Source organism: Balearica regulorum, chromosome 1 (genome assembly GCF_011004875.1).
Source record: "Balearica regulorum gibbericeps isolate bBalReg1 chromosome 1, bBalReg1.pri, whole genome shotgun sequence".
Taxonomy (NCBI): domain Eukaryota; kingdom Metazoa; phylum Chordata; class Aves; order Gruiformes; family Gruidae; genus Balearica; species Balearica regulorum.
The window spans coordinates 121,190,863-121,218,165 of NC_046184.1; the positions used below are offsets into that span (position 1 = coordinate 121,190,863).

General features: G+C 48.9%; 1 protein-coding gene across 1 annotated transcript; it reads left to right on the plus strand.

Annotated features, from left to right (window-relative positions):
- The first annotated feature begins 7,375 nt into the window (after positions 1-7,375).
- CRYAA (crystallin alpha A) lies at positions 7,376-18,928 on the plus strand. The gene is made up of 4 exons (XM_075773106.1): positions 7,376-7,564; positions 8,526-8,648; positions 9,723-10,937; positions 18,800-18,928. Exons 1-3 carry the CDS (start codon positions 7,376-7,378, stop codon positions 9,930-9,932), a joined length of 522 nt encoding a protein of 173 aa, XP_075629221.1. The 3' UTR covers positions 9,933-10,937; positions 18,800-18,928.
- Positions 18,929-27,303: the final 8,375 nt, after the last annotated feature.

Here is a 27,303-nt window from a genome sequence, read left to right on the forward strand (position 1 = left end):
GTTGTCTGTTAAAGGACGTGCTCCCTGCAGTAGAATCTGGATGCTGGTTCTATTGTGCAATCACAGTAGGTTATCTAGATTAAATAACCTAATTATACAGGTAGCCTGTGTACCCACAGTACCTGGTGGAGAATTGTGTTGGTTTCAGCCTCTGTAGTACCAACAGGTCTCTCAATGCCTCTCCACTCTCTAAGCTGAATCAATAATACGACTTCCCTGCCCAAACCCCCTTTCATCAGTGTCCCTTTTAGATCTAATACTGCCTTCTTGCCCTGTCTGCCTGTCTTCCCTGTGAGCCAATCTTTTTCCAGTGCTCCTACAGACCTCCTCCCATTCCTGCCTCTCATTCCCCACTACATCAGCACCACTTCTTCAATTTCCCTGTTTCCCTGGACCAGCAGATAAAGCCACTTTTCTTCCTGGTTAACCCCTCCTGCAATCTCTTTTCCCCCTCTCCAGACACTGCCGCTAGTCTCGTCTGCTTCCCAAGCCTTCCACGTTGCCTCTTTGCTGAGTGAATATTGTGGTAGAGCATTCCCTGTGATACCCCTGCTCCTCCCTGTAGGCTGTACCTTCCCAGTGTGGAGGCTGGGTATCGATCCTTTGGAGAAAAAAATGATCTATAGGATTGCTCTGCTATAGGCTCCGTAGGATGATCTGCTCATTGCAGGAATGCTTATGTTAACCATGCAGAAATAACGCACATCTAAGCTGTCAAGAATACTGGAAGAAAAAAAAAAATTATAAAATCAAAGAACCATATAGCAAGTTTTGATTTATTTTTTTAAGAGTTCTCAATCTGAAGATCTCTCTTATCTATCTATCTATCTATTTATTTGGTAGAGGTTCATCCAAAAAAACCCAATAAACGTAATTTCTCCTTTCCTCTGAAAAATAGTCAAGGTTTTAATTCCTCAAACTGTTATATCACTTAGCATAATTATTTGCTTTAGATGAGTAAACATCATGTCACAAACCAACCCTACACTCTCAAATTCTCTGGTCTGAAAAAAATGGGTGTAATTTCCAGAGCAAAGGGCATATTTTATACTGCAGGAAGAGGGGCCATGGAAAGCTCAGAGAGATGAGGTCTGGTTGCAAGGCAGAGGGACTGTCAGCAGCAAGCTCTGTGGAGTTGCAAGAGAGGTGGTTTTATTCGCAGAAAACACTAGGGGAGTGAAAAGGACTCAAATTGTACCTCTGCCTTTCTGGGTGAGAAGTCATTTTACTTGTTGTTCCCAGTCACCATGATGATACTTACCTCCTCTGGAAAGTGCTCTGAGATCTACAGATGGGGAGAAGCATCAATGCTTAGCAGCTGTAAATTTCCAAACCTGCTCCCGTCCCAGTTCTCCTTCTCTCTGGGCGCGCTAGATGCTCTCTTCACATCTCCCACTCTGGGAGTGCTGCTGCAGACTGGGAAGCAAAGAGCATCTCTCATTCCCTATGCAAATCCAATGATGAAAACATAAAATGCATTGTGCTGCTAAAACTTGCTGAGCTTGTTTGAATAAATGCCAAGGATTAACAGCACGTAAATTCACCATTGATTTGACAACAATGATGTTATGTGCCCTAAACACTGATGGGATTTGTTCAGTGTTTAGGATGTGGGCTCTGAGGTGGAAAAAAGGGATTGCTAGTAATTTTTTAAGCCTCTTTGGCTGCACCAAGGCAGACTGTTGGTATTATATAAATTCTTTAGATAAAATAAATATCAGTCTTTGTATGAGGAGAGTGGATATTTAACTTTTCCAGTATACAGCTGAATAGTAAATCTGACTGTGGATCACTACAAGCCAGGAAATAAAAATTGTCCCACAGCTCTAAAATAGGGAGGAAGGAGATGTTGGAGTGGACAAAGAATCCCAAAGGCCAGCAATAAAACAGAGGATTGTGCCTTAAAATCAGTGAGACAAAGATTTCTTTTTAGGTAGAAAACTAGAAATGTCACCTCAACTTGTCCCCTCTGTGATCACTCTCCCTGGTCCCGGTGTTCAGCAACTTTGCAACCACGGTGCCTGTGGGACAAAAACTATTGTGAGCGAGAGTCGGGACCACCTGGGACAAAACTGTGGTACAGGGGTTGAGCATTCATCAGGCAAGAGATGCAGACATGAGGGAAGGGAGAGCTCTGATGACTTACATCAGGACAGGCTGTCTCTGGCTCTTTAAGCCAAGCTGCTGGAGTGCAGGGGGTTGCTCACCTGCTCCCAGCTGGGCAGCTGATGGCTGTTTGGGAGGCATGGGAATTTGCAGAGTTCTCTAGGGACACTCTCTTTAAAAGAAAAGCAATCTTTTTTTTTTTTTTTTTTTTTTTAATATACTTGCCGAAAGTTAGGCTCCTAGATCTATATTTAAACTTCTTAATACATGGCCTGATTTTCAAAGGTACTCAGCATGTAGCAACCCTCCCACTAACTGGCTTCTTTCTTGCTATGAACTATCCTCAAAGAGGGGTTTTCAAGTGTTCTCTTTGCTTTTAACAAGAAACACTTATTCATCTAATAAAAAAAGAATATCACATCTGCCTTCTCTCATGTCAGCCCTCCCATTGTGTTAGCCCTGCAGCCCCAACCACAGTTAAGCATGGTGTGTAAATTGCACTGATAACATGGCCTCACCTCCTCCCACCCATTACAAACTTTAGCAAGATATCAACAACATTCAGAACTCGACAGAAATAACTACTCTAGTGCTTTCCATGATATTTTGTGGGGGGGTGGAGTGCAGAGGAAAAATGAGTCAGTTGCTCCTTTCTCCACCAGTATCCCAGGGAAAACTGTGGTAGAAAGGCTTGAAGCTCCTGATCATGGAACTGCCCTGGGTGGCATGCTGTGTTTGAGGAACAGGATATGAGTCTTCTAAAGAAAGGACTCTTCCCTTGAAAAGAAAGAAATAAATGCTCTGTATTCATTTCTAGGGAGAGCTTTTAGTAAGTGCTTAGCAGCTCAGGAGCCAAAACTGAAAATGCCGGCTCCCTAGTGCCCTCTTAGCTTGTCTGCCTGCATACTGACTTCTATGGACTTCTTGCATCCTTTCCAAAGCTAGGTCTATGTAAGATTAAGAAAAGCATGGTTGGTTTTTTTCCCACTCACCAGCTCCCTCACACACATTATGTAGTATTTTCCACCACAGCAAGACTGGTAGGAAGAAAACTTGCAACAAAATCACATTACTACCTGCCCTAACTCTGTGTGGCTGTCATGTACTCCTTTTTTGTACCTCATAGAAAGGTTCCTCCAAAGGGAAAACTTAGTTTGATTAGCATGCTGCAACAATTTTATCATTAAATATTGCAGAAATTATTCACTCCCTTACATTGTCACTAAACAGCTTACATCTAAATGCCGAGGACCATCTAAATAAGTATGGTCGTACCTTGTTGGATTGACAGGTCTATTTGAAAGAAAAAGCACCGGGACTCATTCCTGTTTTCTATAAGAGCTATCTGAAGAGTTGCACCGTCTTCAGGGTAACAGAGACCACTTGACTCAAGAGGACATGCAGACCTGAGCAGAGAGATTGGTTCTCCTGGGGCTACAACACACCAGGTGGAAATGGTAATCTCAGTTACATTAGTGCTTCAGAATCACATACAAATCCTCTACAGTTACACCTGAGCAGTCACTGCCTCACTTAAATACTTGCTTTTCTCTTCACATTGGTCTTGTACAGGGCTTGGTATGGGCGTTGGAAACAGCACTGGACTCACCTAGAAATCGGTAGGTGAGAGTCAGTCATGCGGGCAAACTAATAGCAGCTAAATACAAGCAAGGGCTGTACTTGATCACTGAATGCCTGCTTTACTCAGAAACATGATCTAGGATTTCTGCAGCTTGTCCTGGGCAACATTGTTTAATAAACATCTCATGTGCTGGCAATTATCCATGATAGTTTAGGAAGGGATTCTTTCAAAGGTAAGCAGATCCTCCTGGAAGACCTTTTGAGTTGGACTCATATTCCAAATTTGCAACAAAGCTTTGGGAAAACCTGCCTTTGATACATTGCTTTTGGGTGCGCTCGTGAGCATATGCACAAGTTTTTCTTCCTTTTATAGGAACGCCAACAGATCTCACTGCTTTTGCTCAGTAGGTGATAATGATGCACAAATGTCGTGCATCCTGTGAGAAGTCTGGTCCCCTGAACTGGTGCAAAGTGGTTGCTTTCTCCTCTCATACTGAATTCTTTATTTAATCCAGTAAGTGGAGTTTGTAACTGCCATTTCCCTCTTGGTATTCGCAGGTGTAGTTTCCTTCTGAGAGGAGGCACAAATCACACTAGACGGGATTCATCTCACCAGCCCTGCTTGTCCGGAAGGAGGTTGGCATTAGAATTGCCTCCCCTAAGGCAGCTGGCCAGGCTTCCTCCTTAGTCAGGTGAGATGTAAGCACTGCTGAACGGTGTTTCATTTCACCTTTCCTAGCCACCTGCATTATCATGTGAGCCATCTGGAGGCATCTGTCTCTCTCCACTGACTGGACAGGGAGCCTGGGCCACTCATTTGGGCTGGACACCTAAGTTTTAGACTGTTGGAAGTTAGATGTCATGAGTCTCAGGAGACTGCTTGTTGCCCAGAGGCATGCAGGCAGTGCGAAGTCTGTATCAAAAAAAAACTTCTGTAAATGACATTTATTTTCCTCGGTGAAATATTTTGCCCATAAAAGACAAAAATGGCCATCAAAGACAAAATGGATGTAATTAATTCTAGGGAGAGCCATGAGAACGTGGGTCCAGAAGAAACTAAAGACATAAAATCATAAAGTTGGCTGCCACTTTTCAAGTATTTGAATGTGTAGTAATATACATAATTTTAGATGAAATTTAAGTGAAGATATATTTGTCATTTTTCTTTCAAGAGCCCATTCCCATCATCCCAGTGTACATACAGGATGCTCCAATCACATGTCAAACACACACATGCTCCGATCCTGGAGCAAGCTTCAGGCCATGGGTGGATGATGGATTTTGTTGGGCTTCCCTGTGAGGTAAGTGGTGGTGTGTAGGCAAGCGACTGCTCTCTTGGTGCCTGAGAGTACTGATGTGCTGCTGGTTGGTGTTGCTGAGAGAGGTACAGCCCACCTGGTCTCCCTCCTTCCTCCCCACCCCAATAATCTGCCCCTGTTCCTGCATGGGGAACATGCTGGAGGTCAGACCTCAAGGGTTTGGCAGTTTCTCAAGGACTGAAAGATGCCCAGGGAGGAGCCTGCCATTGTGTGTAACCCCTGGTTTGGAAAGGGGATGTTCCCAACACACTGCAGGGATTGCATCCACCCCTCACGCATCACTGGGGCCCATATGGTTTGTCAGACCCCAAAACATGTCTCGCTTTCTGTGTCACCCACCTGGTCCTCTACCAGCCAAATAAATCATTTGCTATGTGTGCTCCAGCAAGTGGTTTGGGATTTGAACCTGTTCCTGTATCTCTCCTTTCTGCGTATATTGGGTCACTGCTGCCATTTGGTTAAATACAGGTTAGCAGGTCTCTGGTACTGGGTGGCTGAGGAGAAATTTTCTTCTCTCCTGGGGCAAAGACCCAAATCTTCTAGAGCTCTTGAAGAAAATGACTCTTGACTCTTGTCAAGAGCTTTATGACTCTTGTTTGCTTTCCCTTCATTTTCTCAAGCAAAATGACAGATTTGGGACAATGGGACTAAATGGAGGTTAGGTCTGCCTGTTGTGATTTTTTCCTGCATGTCTCGAGGAGGGATTGATCTCATTCTGGCACCTGATTTTAGAAAAGCCTTCATGGCCGAGAGCCATGGCCAGACCACAGGGCCTTTTCTTGCTGAAACTAGGTGAGATTCAACCTAAACTCTTGTCTGTCTTGTTAGAGGTCTCTACTGCCTTTTTGGGTGTTTTTCTGCTGAACATTTTGCTTTCCATGAAGGAAAGCCTCTGTAACCGGATCTTCTGGTTCCCATTTTTCCTCACCTGCCTCCATGCACTGTGTGGGAGTCAGAGCCAAGGATGTTCAACTGTATGTCACTTTGCCTCAGTGCTTTTCTGAATTTAGCTCCTCTGAACTGATCCCATTTCTCCTGAAGCACTGATGCCAGGATCTCCGCCACCCTTGGTTTCCTTAGTCTCTGACACCAGAAGAGGATCATCCAGCCCGTCAGTTCCAAACTGCCTTTTGGAGGTGCCCTCTCCTCTTTCTCCCTTGCTCTCCGCTGACTGCAAAAGGTGCTAAGACACACAAGACTCCTAACGTAGGTGCTTCTGCTCTCCAGAAGTCCCCTAGGATGGATGCAGTCCCTACATCACTGGCTCCAGTGGAAATGGGGTTTTGGCTGTTGCCGTGGCCTCGTGCCAAGCCTTGCTCTGGAGCCGTGCAGCCTTGCTGTGCTTTCGCCATCCTTTTGCCACCCAGCCGCTTCAGCTCTCTGGCAGAGCTTGCTGCTCCCACAGTGAGACGCCCACTTACCCCTTCCCTGGTCCATCCAGGATGGTGAACAACCCCTTAAAGGCAGCTTTAAGTGAAACAGAAATGCAAACCAGCCATAAACAGAAATGCATGTTAAGCAGGATCTGTGTTGTGACACCAGGAGATAAATGAATCTCCCACAAAACACCTAAATCAAAACAAGGACACTCTCAAGAGAAGCTCTCGGACTGCTGTTACGGTTGGTGACCAAACTTATTTTTTCTTCTTTCTTTTGCCAAAGTATTTGTTTGTTAAAAGTTTCTGTTTTGTCAAACCCGTGTTCATGCTCTGCATCAAGCATTAGTCCTGCTTCCCTGCCAGCCTCACCAGGATCCCTCCACCAGGGGTATCAGGCCCCTCCTAAGTGGTGGGGACGCTGTATAGCACATCACAAAAAAAGTTTCCCTTTCTCAACCGGAATCAGACCCTTTTTCCTGACTTGGAAGAAAGCTGTTTTATTTATTTGGAAGAGACGTCGTGTCTCTGTTTCAAGGAGGGGCAGAAACAGAAGCAAATAAACAAAAAGCCAAGGGCGGGTTACAAAGACCCACAGAACAGACCTCCTTCACAAGCATCCTCAAGACACCCGCCAGGGTGTCCTGTTTAACCTGCTTGATCCCGTAGAGAACCTGCCAGTACCCCTGGGCATCCCATGTCTCACAGCCTGCTGCCTGGCATCGTCCCTCCAGGAGACCTGGCACCGATTCCAACCAGACTGTCATTTCCAGGTCAGTCTCCGCATTTCTGCTGACCACGTTGCCTCCATCATGAGATCATGTCTTTCCAGAGAAATCCCACTAATGCCTTCATTCTGCGAGACTGGTATATATAGGGGGAGCTTCCCTGGGGCTGCACTGCGCAGTCCAGCCAAGGCATCGCTGTCTCCCCAGCAGCAGCACTGCCCGCACCGCTCTCCCCTCACAGCCACAGGTCGCAGCAGCAGCAAGCATGGACATTACCATCCAGCACCCCTGGTTCAAGCGTGCTCTGGGACCCCTCATTCCAAGCCGTTTGTTTGACCAGTTTTTCGGAGAGGGTCTCCTTGAGTATGATCTCCTGCCTTTGTTCTCTTCCACTATCAGCCCCTACTACAGGCAGTCCCTCTTCCGCAGCGTGCTGGAGTCGGGCATTTCAGAGGTAAGGGCTCTTCAGCTTCCTTTCCTTTTCCTTCCTCTCCCTCCTTACGCCTCCGCCTGCTCCTCCCCACCCACGGCTCACCAGCGGGGGCCAGCGACTGTAACCCCACGCTGGGGTGCGAGGGGGCAAGGAAGACCTCCGGCCCACCACCAAGCACAGCCCGCCCACCCCTTCTTGGGCACAGAGGGAAACCCTCGCTGGGGAGAAGGCTTCCCTTTGAGAAATGGAAAATATTTTGGCTCCCGACGGTTGTTTCTGACACGCAAAAGGCTGTCTTTGCTGCCCTCATGCCTGCTGGTCGTATGGCGAGGGAAGAGCTAGGCTGCTCCTGGAGTAAGCGCCCATGAGGGCAGCTCTGCGTGGGAGAGGACCCCGGTGAGTGGGAGCTTCCTCCAGCTCCCTCCTCTTCCTCAGGAGCTCTGTGGTTTTTGCAAGCCCATGCTGGACGACCCAGGAGCAATTCTCCGAAGGCAGCGTGTAGGAGGAGCATGTAGCCATGGGGGCTGTGGTCCAAAGGTCAGGGACCGGTGATTTCTCTAGCCCTCTCTTATTGGTCTCCTCCCAGAGCTAAGACCACAAAGAAACTATAAATCGCTGAAAGGACGAAACACATGCTATCAGGGACTATTACACTGGTTTCCATCCCCTCTTGCTGCTGAGCACGAACGCCCGGTGCATCTGGCAGATCGCTGAGTGCAAAGAGGTCCCCGCCACAAGAATAGTGGTGAGAAGTGACGCCTCTCCCCAGAGCAGTAGCGAAGGCACAGATGCCTGCTGCAGCCTCCCAGTGTTCCTGGCTCCCCGCGATGGGAAGGAAAACCCCCACTGAGTCCCGTAGTTGCCGAAAGGGAAACCATGCCGCTGCCAGACTACCCCTTCTCTGGCTTTTAAGCTGTAGCAATGCTGGCGCTGCCTCCACGCTTAGAGCTTGGGTCTTACTGTCTAACAATGTTCGTTTCAGGTGAGGTCTGACCGGGACAAGTTTACAATCATGCTGGATGTAAAACACTTCTCTCCCGAAGACCTGAGTGTGAAGATTATCGATGACTTTGTGGAAATCCATGGCAAGCACAGTGAAAGACAGGTAAGTGGAAGTGATGGTGATGGTGGAGCAACTGGTTGAGCTCCATTTTCTTTCTTTCCAGTGGTCCTCAGCTGAAGGAAAAAAAATATATCAGAAGAAGGAGTTATTTATCGGTTGTCACTATTGGCATGGTCCGTTCCCATAGAGCCCCAACCTGATATCTGACAATGATGAGCTAATCCACTCCTCTTTTGTTTATTTTCAATTTTCATCGTCAGATGGTGATGTCCATTGTTCACTAATAACACTGGCTCAGACAAAGAACATCATCTGGCGCGGCCGAAGCATGGCTGAGTTTTCATAAGCCAGAATCGTTAGTGAAAACAGAGTTTTCATATGCTGATCTGGGGGAGAAAAGCAAGAGCAAACAAAACAAAAGAAAAACAACCGAGTGCCTCAGGCTTGGAAACTTTTAACATGTATGTCATGGAAATATCTGTGGGGGTCGAAAAGTGAATTATACCAGCAGGGGTTTAATTCTTCTCATACACTTTTTTGGCCAGAGAAAGCTCTAGCCTGGAAACAGTATGTATTTTTTTAATGTAGTTATTTTTTCCAGAGAAAGAGACCAGCTGCTTTCATGCCTGACTTAAAAAAACTTATTGCGTTTCTCATTCTTTTGGCCAAAAAAGAGAGGGTGGCAGGATTGTGTACTTTGGCTGACACAGCATTTCTGCCTAGTAAGGAAATACACAGGCGCACAGGCATGCAGTGCTTTTACCTTCGCAGAATCCCAGACTTTCTCTCCAAGCATCCTTTGAAATCGGAGGCTGTGGCAGGGCCCACATTCAAATCAGATCCCGAGGTATAATATGGCCAAAATCACACCCTGCTGCTCTGCTCAGCTATTGCAGCTTTAGGGGCATCATGAGGGGACATTTGCCCCTACAACATGTAAAATAATAGAATAAAAAGCAGAGATGCACCCGGCGATACCGGCAGTACAGTGTCACGATAAGCCAGGACGAATGTAGACCCCCGTCTGACGGAGCCGCGGGGTTGGGCAGAGGGAGGTGCAGCGCGGTGCTGGGGGGTTTCTGACGGACCTTCCCCCCTTTCCCCACTGCCTCTCAGGATGACCACGGCTACATCTCCCGCGAATTTCACCGCCGGTACCGCCTGCCCGCCAACGTGGACCAGGCTGCCATCACCTGCTCCCTGTCCAACGACGGCATGCTGACCTTCTCAGGACCCAAGGTCCCCTCCAACATGGACGCCAGCCACAGCGAGAGGCCCATCCCTGTGTCCCGGGAGGAGAAGCCCACCTCCGCGCCTTCCTCTTAAGCCCGCCTGTCGCTGCGGTACGCAGGCTGCCACCGTCTGCAGGTCTCATTCCCAGAGCCATTGCATAGATATCAGTGAATATCTAGAGGGGTTTATTTTGTTGGTTCCCCCCCTCCCTTTTTTTCTTTTTTTTTTTTTTTCCCTTTCCCTCAGACGGGACAAGGGGCTGGGTGAGCGGCTGGTGGACTTTGAAGCTTAAACTTGCGAGCTGTGCTGTGGGGATGGCATGGATGGTGCGTGCTGCCACGCTGTTGTACTTGCTGACAGGGTCTTCGTCCGGTGCTGTAGTCCATAACCACCACCAGGTAGGAGGGAGTGCACAAGTAATGATGGCTGCTGGTGCACCGAGGCTTGAGGCGGGGCTTGGAGCAGGGGAAAAGCCCTGCAGACTTGCTCTACCCCATGCAGAGTTAAACTGTTTACTCTTGAAAAAAACAAAAATCAAACCAACAGAGCCAAGCCCCACGCCTGAGATCCTGCATACACGCGATGAACGTGCCATGAGTTCCATGCAACCGCAGGAGAAATAATAATGTCTTGCCTTCGGGGGTTGCAACATATACTTTTTTTCAGCAAAACCTTTAAGTGTGTCTGTTCACACCACTACCCTGTCGTTTCCCTTAGGGACAACCGACACGAAGACAAGCACGTCTTTCCACTGTCTTAGTAGGTCCTCAGGGGAGAGAGGGAGGCTCACCGCTGTGCAGAGGCTTCACGTCCCCAGCCGGCTCTCCCCAGCCTGCGCGTAACACACCGTCTCCCTTGCTCTCGCTGTAATTCTAGGGTAGCTCCACCTCTCCCACTGGTATCTGGCACTCAACCTGAGAACGCGGTCAGTGGCGGTCAATAAAGAGATATAGGAAACACGCAATTGGCTTTGGGGGTTTCATTTCTGCCTTTCTAAAACTTTTGAAGTTGAAGGGTTAGCACGGTGCCTAACGCTGCTTGGAGGACACGCTTTCCGCCGCTGGAAGTACATTTTGTGATGATGACTTGCTCTTTCATGTTTCTGTTCTCCTTCATGCAAACAAAACAAAAGGATCAAAAAAAGAACAAAATTCAACAGCCCAACAACCACACCGTTTCTTAAGTTCATTACGTCAGTAAAGGTGACAATGCAGACCTCATTTGTGTGAGATGATGTGAAGGATTTAATCTGAAATGAATGATAAAATCTGTTCAATGGCAGGGTGGAGAGGATGTAGGTACGAGCTCTCCCTGCAATTGCCATTTATGAAATCCATGGCTCCCAAGCCTACATAGATGTGAGCACTCAAGACTGAAGGTTTCAGCACTCCTGTTTGACTCAAATAGCTTTCCATGCAGATGGAAATCCGGGGCGTTTAGGAAAAGTATAGCATCACTGATAACCCCGCATCCCCATAGTTAGCCCCATAAGTAAAATCAGCTTGGACAGTGAGTGCTTTTCCTCTTGGTAGAGATCTTCGCATCCAAGACCTGCAATATGAAGTGGAGCTTCTGAGGTCTGCCTTGACTGTTAAGGCCACTGCTTCCCCAGGAGCAGATACAAGTTTGTCTCAATCAACATGTCTCTGGGTGATCTCAGATCACGCCTACAAAACAAGGCAGGGCAACAATAAAACAAGCGCATCCTTCCCTGGAAAAAGCACAGGTCCGTGCCCTCACTGGGAGGTGAGGACAGCTGGAGAAAGAGGGTTTGCTCTGCCAAGACGATGAGCCCAGCAACCTCCTCCCCTTTGTTGCTGATTAGCTGTGAAAAAGAATGAAACTATATGCAGGGTTTGTTTGCTGGTTTTTGTTTTGTTTTGTTTTGTTTTTTCTCATGTCACAGTTTAAATATTAATATGAGCCATAAATACAGAAGCTCTGGGCCTGTTTAAACTTAAAAATCACTTTCTTCTGCCACATCTAGGCCAAAACCCTGGGAGGGCTGGGAGTCAGGAGCAAGGACGTTGCCCTTTATTCGGAGAAAGTGAGTGCGCTCCAGGGCTCAGCCCTGTCCCCTGCCTGCACGCCCTGAGGCCAGGGGTGCTGGGAGCGTTACTGGGACCAGCATCAAAGCGCCTGTGGTGGAGCCTGCTGGGAACAGGGCGGCTGGGGGAGACCCAGGGAGAGGGGCCAGGCTGCAGGAGTGGGGAAGTGCCGCAGAAGCAGGGACGAGAAGGAAAGGAGAGAGATTACGGGATGGTAATTAGAAAGCAAGGAATCCCCTCAGTGTCTGACACTATTTTAAACCTATTTTTCTACAAAGATTAATTATTGGGCAATCCTAAAGCTTTCTACCAATAAATGTGCAGCCTGTTGCTTTTTCATCTCCAGGGGAAAGGCATGAATGAGCGCCTTTGGGGAAAGGGCAATTTCCTACCAGGAGGGAGCCTTATTACAAGCAGTGAAAGGGTGTTTTAACAGAAGCTGCATGCCTCTTGCTGCTGCTTCGCCCGGTGCTAATGGCCCCCCGGCCTCTGCTCCTCTCCCATCGGAGGCATCTCCCAGCCGGAGCCTCGGCACCTCCCCGCTGTGCGCTGACATTTCTTTCCGTCCTGACACAAACTCAGCAAAGCAGGGAAGGAAAAAAACCCCAAAACCCAACTCCAAACATGTAGCCCCCATTCAAACCTCTCGGAGATGTGAAAACAGGGAAACATATTTTGAGCGTGATCTGTGTGCAGACGTTAGCTGCAGGTGTTTGGGCAGCCTGTCTGTCTGTCTGTCTGTCTGTCCCATGAAATGACACTTGAACCATTTTTGGATCCCTTTTTCTGTCTGGATGGCAGAAAGTGAAAGTTTTAATGATAGGAAATCAAGGCAGTATGGGACAAGCCACGAGCTGTGCAGAGGGGGCAGTGGCTCTTGCGGCGGCTCTGGTGCTGCAATGCAGCGGGTGCCAAAGGACACGTGCAGCCCCTCGCTTTTGGGGTAAATCCTGAGGACACCAGACCTCAGCTGTCCCACTGCTCTGAGAAAGGCTGATTTTAAAGCCCTTTGCAATCCATCAGCTAATTAAAAACACGAGCGGCTGCTAAAAGGCTCTGTGCCAGGACACGCTGGGCGGCTGGTGGTGTTTTGTGTAGGAGGGGGGGCATGTTGCCAAAGACTCCCCTGCCTGTCCCCAGGCCCAGAGCCGCCCCGGCCCCCAGGGCTTCATCTGCCTGCAGAAGACCTTGAGCATGGACAATAACGCCTCCCTGCTTACTAGTGTCTATGTGTCACTCAAAATATTTCACATTTTTCACCACAAAGTCTTGTCAGTCACATCACTCTGGGATATTCCTCCTCTTCTGTGCGCTTGGCTCTGCAAAAATTATTGTTTCCCTTTGCTGAGATTAATTTTCATTTAAAGAAAGTCTTGTCATTCATCACCTATGATCACAGTTTCAAGCAGGAGCTCTTCACCACAGCTTTCTACACAAATTCACCTGTTAAGAAGGTGTTGCTAACACTCTTCAAGGATTAACAAAAATTTTTGGAAGTTTTTTGGTTAGAAACTCAGTCAATGTTTTTATCATGGAGAGAACAGCAGCGAAGGACTCTGCCTGCCTGCAGGGCACTGATGGCACCTTCCAGCATCCGGGCAGTTTGGGTTTGGGTGGCCTGTAACCAAGGGTTTCTGCTAAGGGTGACTATTCATCCTTATTGCACTGTGATTTTATTACCTTCTGTCCGTTTCCATGCAGAGCGCTAACCTTGCTTGCCTACAGCAACGCAGAAATTACTTTCGCTTCCCCTCCAGAGAAATTGTTTGAGGATCCTGAGGTCTGATCCATCAGACATTGGTCCAGGGCCATGCATCCTACTCCAAGCAATTGCCCCTCTTCCCGCAGGCCCCCGTGACCCAGTGGTTGCAGCAGTGACGTGGGGGACAGCAGCAGCTCCTGGTGCTCTACCTGCCCCCTCCCCTCCTTGGCACTGCACTGCTTGGGCAGGATACATCACCTCTGCTGGGATCCCATTTTCTCCGAGAAAAAACTGGGAGCCAGGCGTGGCAGGATCCGACCTGCAGGCCTCCAGCCGGGAAGCTGTCCCAGAGCACGTCGGGCCAGGCCTCTCCTCTTGTGGCCCCTCTTGGCAGGGCGATAAGGAGGACCCTTCCTCATCCTTTTTGGGAGAAGGTGCACAGAGTTCACACAGCCCTCTCTGCAAGGGCTCGGGCAATCAGCAGATGCTGCTTTCCCCCTCTCACTCCATTAGTTTCAGACTTTTGTCCCTTGACTTTTGGCAGAACAACAGCCCGGGAGAGAGGGAGGGGTTTCCCGGCAAAGCCGTGTCCTCGCGGAATGGCAGCCTTCCCTGGTCCCTTTGCCCCCCCGCCCCATGTCTCAGCATCTCCCCAGAGAGATGGAAACCCAGGGCACAAGGCAAACGGGCACATGGACCCAACGGGGGTTTGCACAACTCCGGCATTTCTTGGTTTCTGACTGATTTGCAAGTTAGCCAGTGTTGCATAAAGATCAGGAGTAGTCTGAAAATTTTCCCCCCTTTTTTTTTTCCTTCAAAGCAAATTCTCTTACATGCAACTACTATAACCCCTCATCTCCTTGGCATCGTCATCAAGATTTGGGATCTGCCACACAGGTCTCTATGATCTGAGATTAAAAAAGCAGTAACTGCCTCCATTGGCAACAAAAAGGGCTCCAAACACGCCTTAAACCCCCCAGTATTCCCTCAAAAGTGCATAACACTGACATACTGGGCACACCTCTGCAGTTTATTGCTGCTGTGTCGGGCACGTGGATTAGGGAGACACAGCCAGAGGATACTGCGATGATGTGGGCCCCCCAACCTGGACTTTGTCCCTCTGGTGTGGCCTCTTATCAGGACTGGCTTGGAAAATACCAGCACGTGTGAGAAGAGCAGGTAACTGCCGAGTCCCTCGTTTCCCAGCTCCTGATCCAGCCGCGAGGCTTTTCCCAGGGGAAGTGCAGTTGGGAAGTGCCACACAGCAGGGCTGGAGCCAAGGGCAGTCCTCTCCTGGCTTGGGTTACGTGGCAGGCACTTAGCTTGCAATTAACTGGCACTTTAATGGAAAAATATGAGGTTGGGACATGGCACAGATGTTTGTGGCATATCTTAGAGTGCAGCACAAGCGGGGTAAAAATGAAATCTCAGTCGGAGAGGCTGAGGCAAGATTGTGGGGTGATGTAACTCAACCAAAACTTAGGACACTTGTCCCCACCTCAAAGGCCATCCTCTAGCTGTCTTACACAGACCTACCGCAAACCATGAGGGCCCTGAACTTTTCAGCAAATAGTCCTTCTGCTCGGAAAGGGTGGACTCAGCCCGACTTGGAGGAGCTGCCCTACCTCAGCAGAGCTGCCGACAGCTGGGCAGGGGCTTGGCAAAACCCAGCGCTGCTGGAGCGATACCTGCCAGCCGCCGCACATCGCCCCACGGCTCCGCCTGACGTCCTGCCTGGCTTGCCCTTTCACAGCCCATGTTTGCCCAGACGGCTGTGGGGACGGGGTGCCAGCGGGCACTGCCACCACCACTGCTGTGCTGAGGCACCTGTAAATCAAGGGGTGCCACCAAGGGAGCGGGCAGGGTGAGGGACACACACCACCCGCCATGTCAGGGCTGCTGGGAGAGCCGTCAGCCACCACCTACAGGCGTCTGTCATGCCTGGCAGGGTGGCTGCCACTTCCAGCATGCTGCGGAGCACACAGCTATAGATGCATCTCCTTGGCCTGGCAAGGAAATGATGGGAGCTTTAGCACAGGAGCTGTTTGAGATCCTAACACACAGGAGCAGTGTTCCCCTCTCTCAACCCACAGTGTGCAAAGAGGTGATGTACCTAAACTGCAGTAGCAGTAATGAGGAGGTCCAAGGGCCACGGGCCAGTACATGTCAATCAGCTGCTTTGGGGTTTGGGGAGAGACACAGCTACCCCTGGGGTATAGGCAGAGGCTGATCTGCAAGTCCCTGGGAACCGGTGCAGGGACCCTTCTCCTTAAAGCATTCATTGCTTCCAGAGTGTGCTGCCGTAGCTTGCTGGAGCTATTTTGGGATGGTTACTCCATCTGTGTGAAGGTCCAGATGTAGGGATGCCCTGCGCAGGATAGGTTCAGCACGTGACCTCTTGAGGGGCTCATGGACAGGTGCCATTGCCTGGGATGGACTGGTATGTCCCAGGGGAACCAACGACCCAGCTGGCAGTCAGGTCCCAGTTGGGAAAAAGGGAATTTCCGTGCTTTGCTTGCAGTGCTTTCTCTGTGAACATTTCATAGGTGGTTGATCATTTCAGTAGCCTCCTATCAGGGGAAAAGACACGCGGCTTAATTCAGAGTCTCTGCTCTGTCTTTAAGGACATCAATGTAGCGAATTTATAGTTATCTGAACATACGTGTATTTCAGCATGCAGAAAACTTTGCATAGGTGACATATTTGCACGCACAGAGTTTTATTTCATTGCCTTAAATGCTGTGCTCACAGATGCCGTACCGAAGGATTTTTACATACTCATCCAACCATTCCTGCTTTCTTTCAAACAAACGGCGCTGACTTTGCATCTGGGTCCTTCCTCGGCGGGCTGATGCTCTCCTTCCCTGCCCGCCGGGCACCAGCGGGGCCGCTCCGCGGCACGTCCCGGGAGGAGGCCGGTACCCGGCCCCGCTCCGCTCCGCTCCCCGGCGGCTGCGGGAGCCCCTGCGGCCGGGAGCGCCGAGAGGTGGCAGCAGCCCCTCGTCTTTGGGACTGAGGGGCCTCCCCTGCTTGGAAGGAAACACCCAACTGAAAGGTCACGCTCGGTGTTTTTCTGAGCATCTCCTGTATGCTCCTCCAGAGATTGTGGTGTGTCCCGTCCCCCCTCCGCCGGCAGTAATTATTTCAGTTTTCTTTTTCCTTTTTTCTTTGACAATGTGCTCAGAAGGAAAGCAGAGCAGCACCATTGTCCGCACTGTCTCGGTTTTCCACCCACTCAGGCTGATGTCAGCCCCTCGCCACAGGACTTAATGCACTGCTGTCTGCCCTCCAAATTGCTAATTGCAGCACTGGGGGGGTTTGGTTTTTGGGGTTTTTTTTGGGTTTTTTTTGTTTGGTTGTTTGGTTTGTTTCCACTGGAGAACTGGCTTAGAGCTGAAGGCTCTCTCCCACCTTTGACAGCCCTTTTCCTCCCCGTTGAGCCCTCCCCATGCTGAGCTGTGCCGAGCTGTGCCAGAGCCTGGAGAACAGGGCATACACAGTCTCTGGCCACAGAGTCGCCGGGGTGGAAACAAAGGGGAGCTGAGTGGGGGAAATGCACCTCAAAGTGTTTTGCTCTCCCCACATGCAGGCCATTGCCTCTGGTCAGAAAGGTCCCATTTTGTCCACCCTTGTCCCTTGCATGAGCCCGTGATACCTGGCTGAGGTCTTACACCAGAGCAGCATTTGGCTCTGCCGGTGTTTATACTGAGATAACTTATCAGGCGTCTGTTGCCAGAGCTCAGAGGTGAGCTATAAAGACCTTCAAAAGAAGCCTGCTTCATAGTTTTCGGTGCTGACTAAGGAAGGTCTAGGGTTTAATTTCCTGCTTTTTTTGTTGTTGTTTGTTTTTACTTAAGGAGAAATATTTGGGATGTCTAGCCTTGTCTCCGCTGGTTTTGTTGGAAGGCTCCTTGGGCATTTCAGAGGATTTGTATGTTGAACTCTCTCACACTGTAAACAAAGCGTGTCAAATCCTTCCCAAAGATGCTGATTTTCCAAAGCATTCATTAAAAGCCTGACCTTTATTCTCCGATAATTTATGAACTATTTCCAAACAGTCCACAAAACAGTAATGCAAAATGCCTGACTTATTTATGTGCTTCAGCAGGCCACAGGGGTAAGAAAAGCTATACATAGCTTTGTTTCAATCTCTGGATATGTCATTATTTCCCTTGTGAGGTTCATGACTCCAGAATATACAACCCTGTCCATGGGACTGAAAGCAGGAAGCCCAACATTTGTTCAGCCTCTGTAGCATTTTGACTTCCCCTGATGATGATGTCTGCTTCTCACTGAGTTTCAACACGTCAGCTCAAATTCTCACCTGAATTTAATGCAAAACAAATACCCTGTCACATCAACACAGAGAAAATGGAATACAATGAACTTAATCAGCAATGGCAGGGAGATTCAGTGGAGTCTGGGAAAGGGTTTTGCAAAGAAAAGCAATCGTTCACAGTTCTTTACTAGGCAGTACTTTCTCTAGCAGTACACACCAGAGGTGACTTGTAAGCCTGCCAGGCTGGCTTTTCTCTTCCAGGCACTGCTAATGCCCTCTCATTTTAACTTATTAAGAAAGGAAGAGAGCATGGAGTAAAACAGGTATAGGCTGGGATGCATGGAAGACCCAGACAAGAAATGGTGCCAGTGGGGGAACGGGTGAAGTTGGCTATAATAAAGGTTTCCATCTTCCTCGGAAAAAGCAGCCCAGCCACACTTCACCTTCTCCCCTGGGGAGCAGGCAGTTATCTCGGAGGCAAAGTCTTCAGCTAAAGTGGTAAGTATAGATCAACTCATTTATGGTTCAGTAACACCAACTTTAAAAAACCCCAAAAAACACAACAGAGGCTATATGCATTTTCATCTGATTCCTCCTTTGATAAGTTAAAAAAGTGCAGGAGCCACCCTAGCATCTGAAATCCTTGTAAACGCCCTCCAGCAGAGTATAGCAGAAATCAGTGGGCGATCGTTGTGCAGCCGGACTGTACTGCTCTCCCTCCCTGCAGCTGATGCTCGGAGTCTAACGCTGATGGGGGCTTAACTCTCATTTAAGCTTCTCGTTCAGATTTGTGCCTGGCAAGTTGCAGGAGGTAGCCTCACTGCATGACTTGCACATTTAGGTCATTAACCAAGCAGCTGAAAATGCGTTCATTTAACTGAGTGATTAAAAAAAAAACCAAAAAAACAAAACAAAACCCAAGACAGCAGAGGCTGACAGCATTTTACCTGTAAATGTTGGAGTAAGACAGCATGAATGGAAGGAAAAATGCATATCTGTAGCATTTGTGGTTTCATTTTGCACGGGCCTTTCATCGCCAGCCATTGCAGGAGGGGTTTGTATGCGGGGATGCTTTGGCGAGAGGGAGTCAGTCTGAGGTGAGCAGTTAGGGTGGCAAAACCCCCTCTCCCTGTGACCCCCACAGTGCTCAGGGCACAGAGGAGTTACTTACCGCCTGTTTGCACTGCAGAATAAAGTCCCCAAATAAATCAGATGTGAACTCACGTTTCTCAAGCATCTGAGGTGGAATACTCTCTTTACCTTGGAAGAGAACCAGACACCGAGGTCTCCAGCATATTTTGCTGTAGCTGCAATGTCTCAGGACACAGCCAGGTCAAAGGTTTGTAGACAGAGGGAATATTTTTCATTATATCTGCTAGCAGAGCTGGAAAATTTAGAGGAGGTTTTGGGCACTGAAGCCAATCTACAAGTCAGTGAGGGCTTTGAGAGATGAGCCTTGACCGTGGTTGTTATGGTGGGTTAGACATTATCCCCTTCCACTGCTGTAACCTCCTGTCTGCAGTGCTCGCTTCTGCAGAGGGCAGGGTGGTGTGGGGGGGGGCAACGGCCGCAGCGAGATTTGCCAGTCTGTCTGCCAAAATTTTCCTGTGCAATGCCTATGCTGCAGCCCTTCCAGGGGCTCACAGTCACTGTCAGCACTCGGGTGACACAAGGTATCTGCCGGTAAATGGGAGCAGAATTAGAAGACCGTGCAACAGCAGCAAAAATCTCATTTAATCTCTAGCTCTAATCTCTTAGATAGATCTTAAGGAAAGAGAAGATGAAAGTAAAAAATACAGAACGGAAAAAAGACTGGTATGTCTTCTGCATTACTTCTTAGTATAAGATAAGTGTGAAAAATAGGCATGATTTTTTATATTAAAAAGTGCTCTGTAGATGTGCAATATACAGGTGCTGGAGAGAAAACTCTTCTTGTACATGGGGTTACTTTAAGGCTGGAAGTGCTGGGGACAGAAACTGCACGAAGTGCTTCTGCTGGGGTAGCTCTATGCAGAGAGATTACAGGGGCTCAGGCAGCTGCACGAGACCTGCATGGGCAGAGCCGAGCCAGAGAGAGGGAATTACTGAGCTCCTTGACAGTAAGGACAAAAGCTTAAGCATGACAAGATTTAAGAAGCCGGCGGAGAGGCAGAAGAGGAGTTGCAAGAGCAAGTGCACGGGCAGGAAGGTGGCTCCTGGCAGCTGCATTTTCTTTTACCGGGCCAGTCTGTGAGTTAGCTCTTGCCAAGAGCTCCTTAGGTCTTGCCAAGCTCTTCCCAGTGCCCAGGAAGGTACCAGAGATGGGGAACAGCTATTTGGTTACCAGCACCCAGGAGGATATTAAGGAAAATAGCCTGGAGAAGACAAGACTGAGAGGGGATCTCATCAATACTTATAAATATCTAAAGGGCAGGTGTCAAGAGGATGGGACCAAACTCTTTTCAGTGGACCCAGCAACAGGACAAGGGACAATGGGCACAAACTGGAACACAGGAAGTTCCCTCTCAATATGAGGAAAAACTTCTTCACTGTGAGGGTGACCGAGCACTGGGACAGGCTGCCCAGAGAGGCTGTGGAGTCTCCTTCTCTGGAGAGATTCAAAACCCTCCCAGGCGCCATCCTGTGCAACCTGCTCTTGGAGATCCTGCTTTAGCAGGGGGGTTGGGCTAGATGATCTCCAGAGGTCCCTTCTAACCCCCCCCAATCTGTGATTCTGTGATTCTGTGAAAAAGATCAACTGAGCTGAAGTTCCTCCATTAGCTTCATCAGCACCAATGGGGCACCGGCACCAACGCCAGCCAGCGATACTTGCGGGGGTTTGCTGTGCCCATGTGAGCCAGGCACATGTGTGCCTGGAGGATGGCTTTCATGGTATTTTGCACCTGGTGGGTCAGTGCCCGGGGAAAAAGTGTGGGTGTTGTTACTCATAATAGTCAGCTTTTTGACAACATCTGCTCGCACAGAGTGGACAAAACTTCAGACACCTCCTGGTGGGGAGAAAAAGCTCCCGGGGAAAGTCCCTGTAGCTAGCAATTTAGAGACTCTCTGGGAAAGCCCCAAACTATCCGCAGCATGAGGCGGTGGAGAGGAGGCCTCAAGGGAGAAGACAAAGTTGTGCATAGGTGGAAAACCCCCTACCCGCCCTGAGGGAAGGGCCCAGGGCCTGACTTTGGGATGGGTTTGTAGGTGAGGGTACAGCAAGACTGCCTGGGGCATCTCCAGGGCATTAGCTGGGCCCCTGCAGAGAGAGCACAAAGAGAGGGAATATTATTATGTGCTACGTGCTCCACAGAAAGCACCAACTTTCCCTGCTCCAGAGAAGCTCAGGGGTTTCTTTACTGGGTTGCCTTTGAAGCTTCCTTCTGGCCAGCGTCTTCCCCCGAAAGGCCACTGGCTTTTGATCCACTCGCCGGTGCCCAGTACTGCCCTGCACCCAAACTGGCGCAGCCTTTTGGACTCCAGCTCTCACTCTGCCTCCGCATCACCTCCCTCCAGCTCCCAGCTGCCCTCCTGCAGCTCTCTCCTGCCCAGCTGGTGATATTAATTCCTGATGTTGCACCTCTGTGGCAGCTGCTCAGCAGGGTGAATTTGGTGGCAGTGCTTTCCAAGGACTAGAGGCTTTTCTTCTGAGCTGGGAAGGAAAGGTGGCAAACAATGAACAGACACATCTGGTGTGCATAACAGAAGGCACCGATTTGTATGTTGTAAACATGCAGTGGGAAAGCCAAAGAAGTGATAGAGACAGCATGGATGCATCTAAGCGTATATGCAATGCATTTCCACTCTGCATTGGTGGCAACCAGGGCTGCATCTCCAGGGGAAACCCATGGTCTTCCCGCCCTCTTGCCCGCAAAGGACTCAGATTCTCCCCAACCACAACTGCTTTGTGCCTACGCAGCAGGTCACTTGTAAAACTCTGCCAGGCCCAGGAGGCAGGGCTAGCTTTAGCCATGTGCAGAGCCCTGACCAGCCCCAGTTTCTCCAGCATTCCTTGCAATGCCTCTGCAGGTCCTCAGAGCACCTCTGTCAGACCAAAGCTCACACAGAAAACCCGTGGACATGTATGGATGGGAGCCATGGAAAATAGGAGGATAGGGAATAGCAACTAGCCTCATGCTAATCCCAACTGAATCAAGGCAAGAAAATACCCCTGCAGACAGTCTGGTTTATTAAAGCCTCTAATATAGAAGAAATACATTCAGGTTGCAACTGGAAACCAAGAAACATGTCCCTTCTAGGACGAAGGGACTGATCCAGCAATATTTTAGAGGGCCATTTGGATATGCCTGTCAGATTGAAATCATACTTGCTGCTGACCATTAACTGTACACAGCATCTGGCTCTTCCCTTTCCTTGCATCTTAGAGACAGCATCTCTCCATCAAAACAATAAACAGTTTTTCCCCCTGTTTCTTTCTCCTCACCAAGTCGCTGGGTTCAGCCGGTTCTCAGGATGTGTCCCTGCTGACTGCTGAAGAGTGACAAAGCCATATTGTTTTTCAGCTGAGGAAAGAGCAAAGACTGCACCTTCACCAGTGCCGGACTGCTGACATTAATCAAACTCTCGCTTTACCCTCGTTCCTGTGGACACAGTGACACCACCGTGCCAGGAGGACTGTGGGAACCAGCGGGCACGAACAATTCAGCTAAGCCCTGCAAAATGCCAGGGCCTCTATTCAGCCCTTCCCCTTTTCAGATAAAATCCGCTGCTGAAAATAACCTTCCTTTCCAAAGGATGTCCCTGTTTGAGTACTTGGTGTGCCCATGGTGCATGACAAGGGGTTTATTTATTGCCAGCATGCCGATAATAGGATTTTATGGGGAGAGGGGAGGTGGCGAAGCCTATTCCTGAGCAAGCTGGGACTTTTTAACACCTGTTACTGAGGTAACCATTGCGCACACATGCACCAGAGATGTCTGGAGTCATCAAGGTCTTCTGTAACACTTCCAAGCAATGTCCTTCCTGAGCCTGCAAACTTACTGGCTGCCACCGACACGCTGGCTGGCGTTCAGTGCTCCCCTTGGACCCTGGTTGTACATTTACTTTGTGTGCAGTTTGTTCTTGCTTGGCAACAAAACTCCCCCGTGCTTAGAGGAGGCCAGCAGAAATGTGAGGTTTCCCTTGCTTGTCCTTCAAGAATCAAAGCCACGGGCAAAAATCAGAAGGTAGTTGCACATCAATAGGGCAGGTAAACTGGAGGCTGCCCATGCACTTAGGAACATCGGTGGGGAAGTGACCGCCTGGGTCACCCCATCCAGTCCCCTGCTGTTAGAGCAACCACATAAAAGCCTGTCCTGCCCAGCAGGGTTTGCAGAACATTTTCTTCCCATGCTTCAATGCACCCTAGACCACAAAGCACTTCCTGACCATCCTTGAGCCAACTTAGATCGATAGGGCAAAAGATCAAAAGCCACAAGCTCTGCTGCACTAGAGGGGGATGGCAGGCAAACTCAAGGGCCTTGCCAGCATCCCAGCAGCTTGGCAGGAGAAGGATGCTTGTGAGATGAAAATGCAGGGAGAAGTCCGCAGAGGAACAATCCTGGGAAATCGCTCTTGGGTTGCTCACACTTTTAGAGAGTTCGTAGGAAGCATGGGGAAGCTCAAACTGCATGTGCAATGTGCAGCTGAGAAAGGGCTTGGGATCAAGTTGTGAATGGCAAGCCCACCACCCATGCATTTCCCACCCCCATTGCTTGCTCTGCTCTGGGCTGCAGGGCGAGGATTCAGCTCACCTAACAGGGTAGACATAGCAGTCTGAGCTCGCTGTCCTTGTCTGCCTGGGTAGACAATGGAAAGAAATAGCCACTCCATGGCACACTCCATCTAACCCATCTTAGCCATCTCCATCAGAAAGGGAGGTATTGCTCCCAGAATGGGCTATGCCCATTGGCTAGGGGGCAAGCCCATAAGGGAGCAATTGTCTATGTCTGAGCAGATGAATCTTATTCAAAGCACCCACCATGTGCTCAGGAAAAACCGAGTTCAGAAGACCTGGTGGAGGACTGGGCTGGAGCATACATTGCTTCTTGTCTGAGCCCCTTGAACCCTTCCTGTGGACTGAGAGCTGGGTTCTCCCTCTTTGTAGCATCCTGGAGCTCAGCTGAAAGGTATGCCCAAGCACAGCCTCATGTGGAACCCATGTGGCAGTGGAGAAAGTTGTCATAGAAATGTGAAGAATGGGTGGGAATATTGGGATGTGAAACTCCAAAAGGAGCAACTGGCAGGAGGGCGACAGGAGGGATGGCAGTTGTTGGTGGCAGCTGGGCTAGCAGCTCTCTGAGAAGCACATCTAGACACAGCCTCTCAGGACACCCAGATCAGGAGACAAAGCACTCAGGAGACAAAATTCTGATGACTCATGGAGAGGTGTGGCAGGATGGAGACACTTATCACTGTCAGCTCTCAAAGGGTAAAAAATAGCATATCTGAACCTGGACAGTGTCACTCAGACTTGGTGAGGACTGTGTAGCCAGTGTTCCTGGTCGTCTGTGCCAGCACAAGGAATCCCGGCCAGATCAGGAGGATGCACGCTTCTCAGTGCTTAGGGTTATGTGGGTATGACGGTATGAGGAAGTGAAATTATTTTTGTTTTAAAATAAATCACTCTTCCCCTCTTATCAGGTCCAGCATTGAACTTTGTTACATTTTTATTCACATTGCACAACTATTTCCTACAGGTGAGAATCAAGTCTGGACTTGGAAATGGGGTTGGACACATTGTTCTGGTCTTGAAAGGGTCTCACAACAACCTGGTGGATTTGGACTTATAACCCCTCTGTGCTGATAGCTCTATCAGAGTCTAAAGTTACCCTGCAATTTCCAAGTGAAAGTCATTGGCTCAGGTTTGCTTGAGACTTGGCCTTGGCTTGACTGAAAAATCTGTGAACCTCCACAAACCTTCGGGTTTGGCTCATTCATTTTATAGGCTTATGATGAAGTACAAAAGATTCAGTACTGCATTTTGATATGCATAGTCATGTGCGCCAATGCAACATTTGCACACGTGGGTCTCAAATGCTCAGGCCATTGTGGAAGCATTGTGCAGCCCCTTTGTCTGTAGTTCCCATCTCTACGGAGAGCCCGGCTCTGGGTTTCCAGTTTTTACTGGAATCTCCTTTTCCCTGAAAGTTTAAAACACAGATTTCCATAGGAAAGGCACCTTCCTTCTTTGGTCTGAGGCTGGCTCAACATTTTCTGAGTGACGACTTAGACACAAGCCCCCAGTTTCCCAAGGCAGAGAAGAGGGGAGAACTGTGGGAAACCAGACTAGACCGATGACAGTCATTTTCAAGGAAACAAACAGCAGATTGGAAGCTGAGGGCGATGCAGCTGAACACACGACTGGGACCCTGTGTCCATGGAGAGTTTTGTCCAGGGGAAGATGGGAAGTGTTTGTGCTCTTGGAGGGAGCTCTGGATCCTGCCACCACAGGACAACTCAAAGTACCTCCTGGGTCTGCAGTCACTGCCAGGGCACAGGAATTAATTGCTCCCTGGGGGTATACTTAACCAGCATGTCCTTGACCAGGAATGCTCATTTTTGAAGTTCTGCTGAAGGGCATCCTGCAAAGATTTCAGATGCTCTTGGCTTCTCATTAGGTTTTTGGGGTCTTTGCACACTGGGATAAACAAGCCAGTGTAATGTATGCTCAATATGTACTCCATGGCTGAAGTTTCTGTTCTAGTGGTCTGTTAAAATCCTGTCCTATTCAGCTGCATGCCTTTATCATTAACAGTGTTGCCACATCTTAAACAGCATTCTCCATACAGGGGCACGTAGGACCTCCAAGTTTCTGAAAAAGCCCCAGGCATTACTTATTTTTTTAACACACATACGCTTCAGAAACGTAGAAAAGTGGCCAAGAGTGGTGAAACCTAGACCAGTGGAACCAATTAGGCATTCAATTCAACACGACCTTTTTTGTGCAAAGGCCAGGCACAAAGATGGTTTTGCAAAAATCTTACCAAACACAAACTCAAAGCAGTGGGATTAGTTTGCAGACTGTTCTTGCTTGTCCACCTCACCTGCCACATGGTGCAAGGATCAAAGGCTTTTGACACATCTCAGTCACACCTGGAAACAGGCTTAAAAGGAGATGAATCTTGGTTCTGTAAAGCCTGAAAACCAGAGGGCTGTTTGATCAGGGCTTTATTCACCCATCGGCTGCCAAGATCCATAAGGAGGCAGGTGGACTCTTTGGCCCAGTTGTAGATGTGGTGAGGAACATTGTGGCTTCATGCCTCCCACGGATGCCAGAGAGACCTCCTGAGACATTGCCTTAATTCTCTCAAATGGCTTTGGCAGACATGGGTCAAGCGACTTAAAATGTGGCGCCTCCAAAGAAATGAGGCAGGATGCCATCCCCACCGGGCTGCATTTTAAATGGCGGGTAGCCTGAATGTGGCAAAGAATCAACAGATAAGTGGGGAAGAGAAATGTGGGTTAGACTGTTTGGTTTAGAGGAGACCAGAGGCACAGTCTGGGCTTAGATGTGTTTGGGAAGAATCTATATCACTGTTAAAATAGGAATTGCTGCTCTGTCAAGACATTATCACATTGGCTCTGGAGAAGTGAGGCTGTATACTGTAATAGGCTTGGGAGGTTTATTCCATGGCTTGCAGATGAGGGACTATTGACACAAACCTAGAATTGGTACCTCTTTTAGAAAATTGCCATTATGAGAAGACTCATTAGAGATAATATTCTCATTTCCTTTCTGGCAGCAAGTCTGCCAACTAAAATAAACAGTAGGATGCTTTTCACTGATAGGAAAAGACATATTCCTGTGTTGTAATCTAAAGGGATAAAATGTATTCATTTTTCAAAGCAGCACAGGTCATTCATCTGCATTGTGGCTTTAGCGTAGGCAAGATTTTATCTAGTGTGTTTCCACAGCACAGCCTTAGGGAGTGATAGGAGTCTTCCAGTGGACAAGTTGAAGCTTTCATTTTGGTTTTGGGCTGTGCTCTGCAAGAGTCCCCAAGTTTCAGGTCTAGTTACTAACCCTGGAGTCCCTTAGCCTTACCAAAGGGTTGACTCATAAAGGTTAAGTAAGCCTGAGGTGAGAATCACATCAGTCTGGGCCAAGTTTAAGAAAACTCTCTGGATCTTAGGAAAGCAATATTACCTTAGGTCAAGCCAGGCAAAAGGTCCGTAACTGTTTTGGACTGAGACAAAGTCAAATGCAAGGGATGAGTGCCAAGTGCCAGTGCCCATTGCCTGTGTTTTGTACAGCTTTGGTCACTGCAGTTCATCTTAAAATGAGGATGTTTACTTCTAAATGGTGTAACTCAGCTTTGCCAATGGGATTTTGGAGACACTTTAGAGGACTAAAGCTTCTCCCTTGGCCAGCAATCCCTTCTGCCTGGCTTTGGCCCAGGACAACTCTTTTCTCGTCCCAGTTAGAAAATCGCCTTGCCCTAAGGGGAGAGATGT

Excerpts from the sequence above, each read along its gene's own strand:
- CRYAA (XM_075773106.1), top strand. The coding sequence starts at position 7,376 with ATGGACATTACCATCCAGCACCCCTGGTTCAAGCGTGCTCTGGGACCC. Across the intron at positions 7,565-8,525 it reads TGGAGTCGGGCATTTCAGAG|GTGAGGTCTGACCGGGACAA; the intron begins GTAAGGGCTCTT and ends TGTTCGTTTCAG. Across the intron at positions 8,649-9,722 it reads GCAAGCACAGTGAAAGACAG|GATGACCACGGCTACATCTC; the intron begins GTAAGTGGAAGT and ends ACTGCCTCTCAG.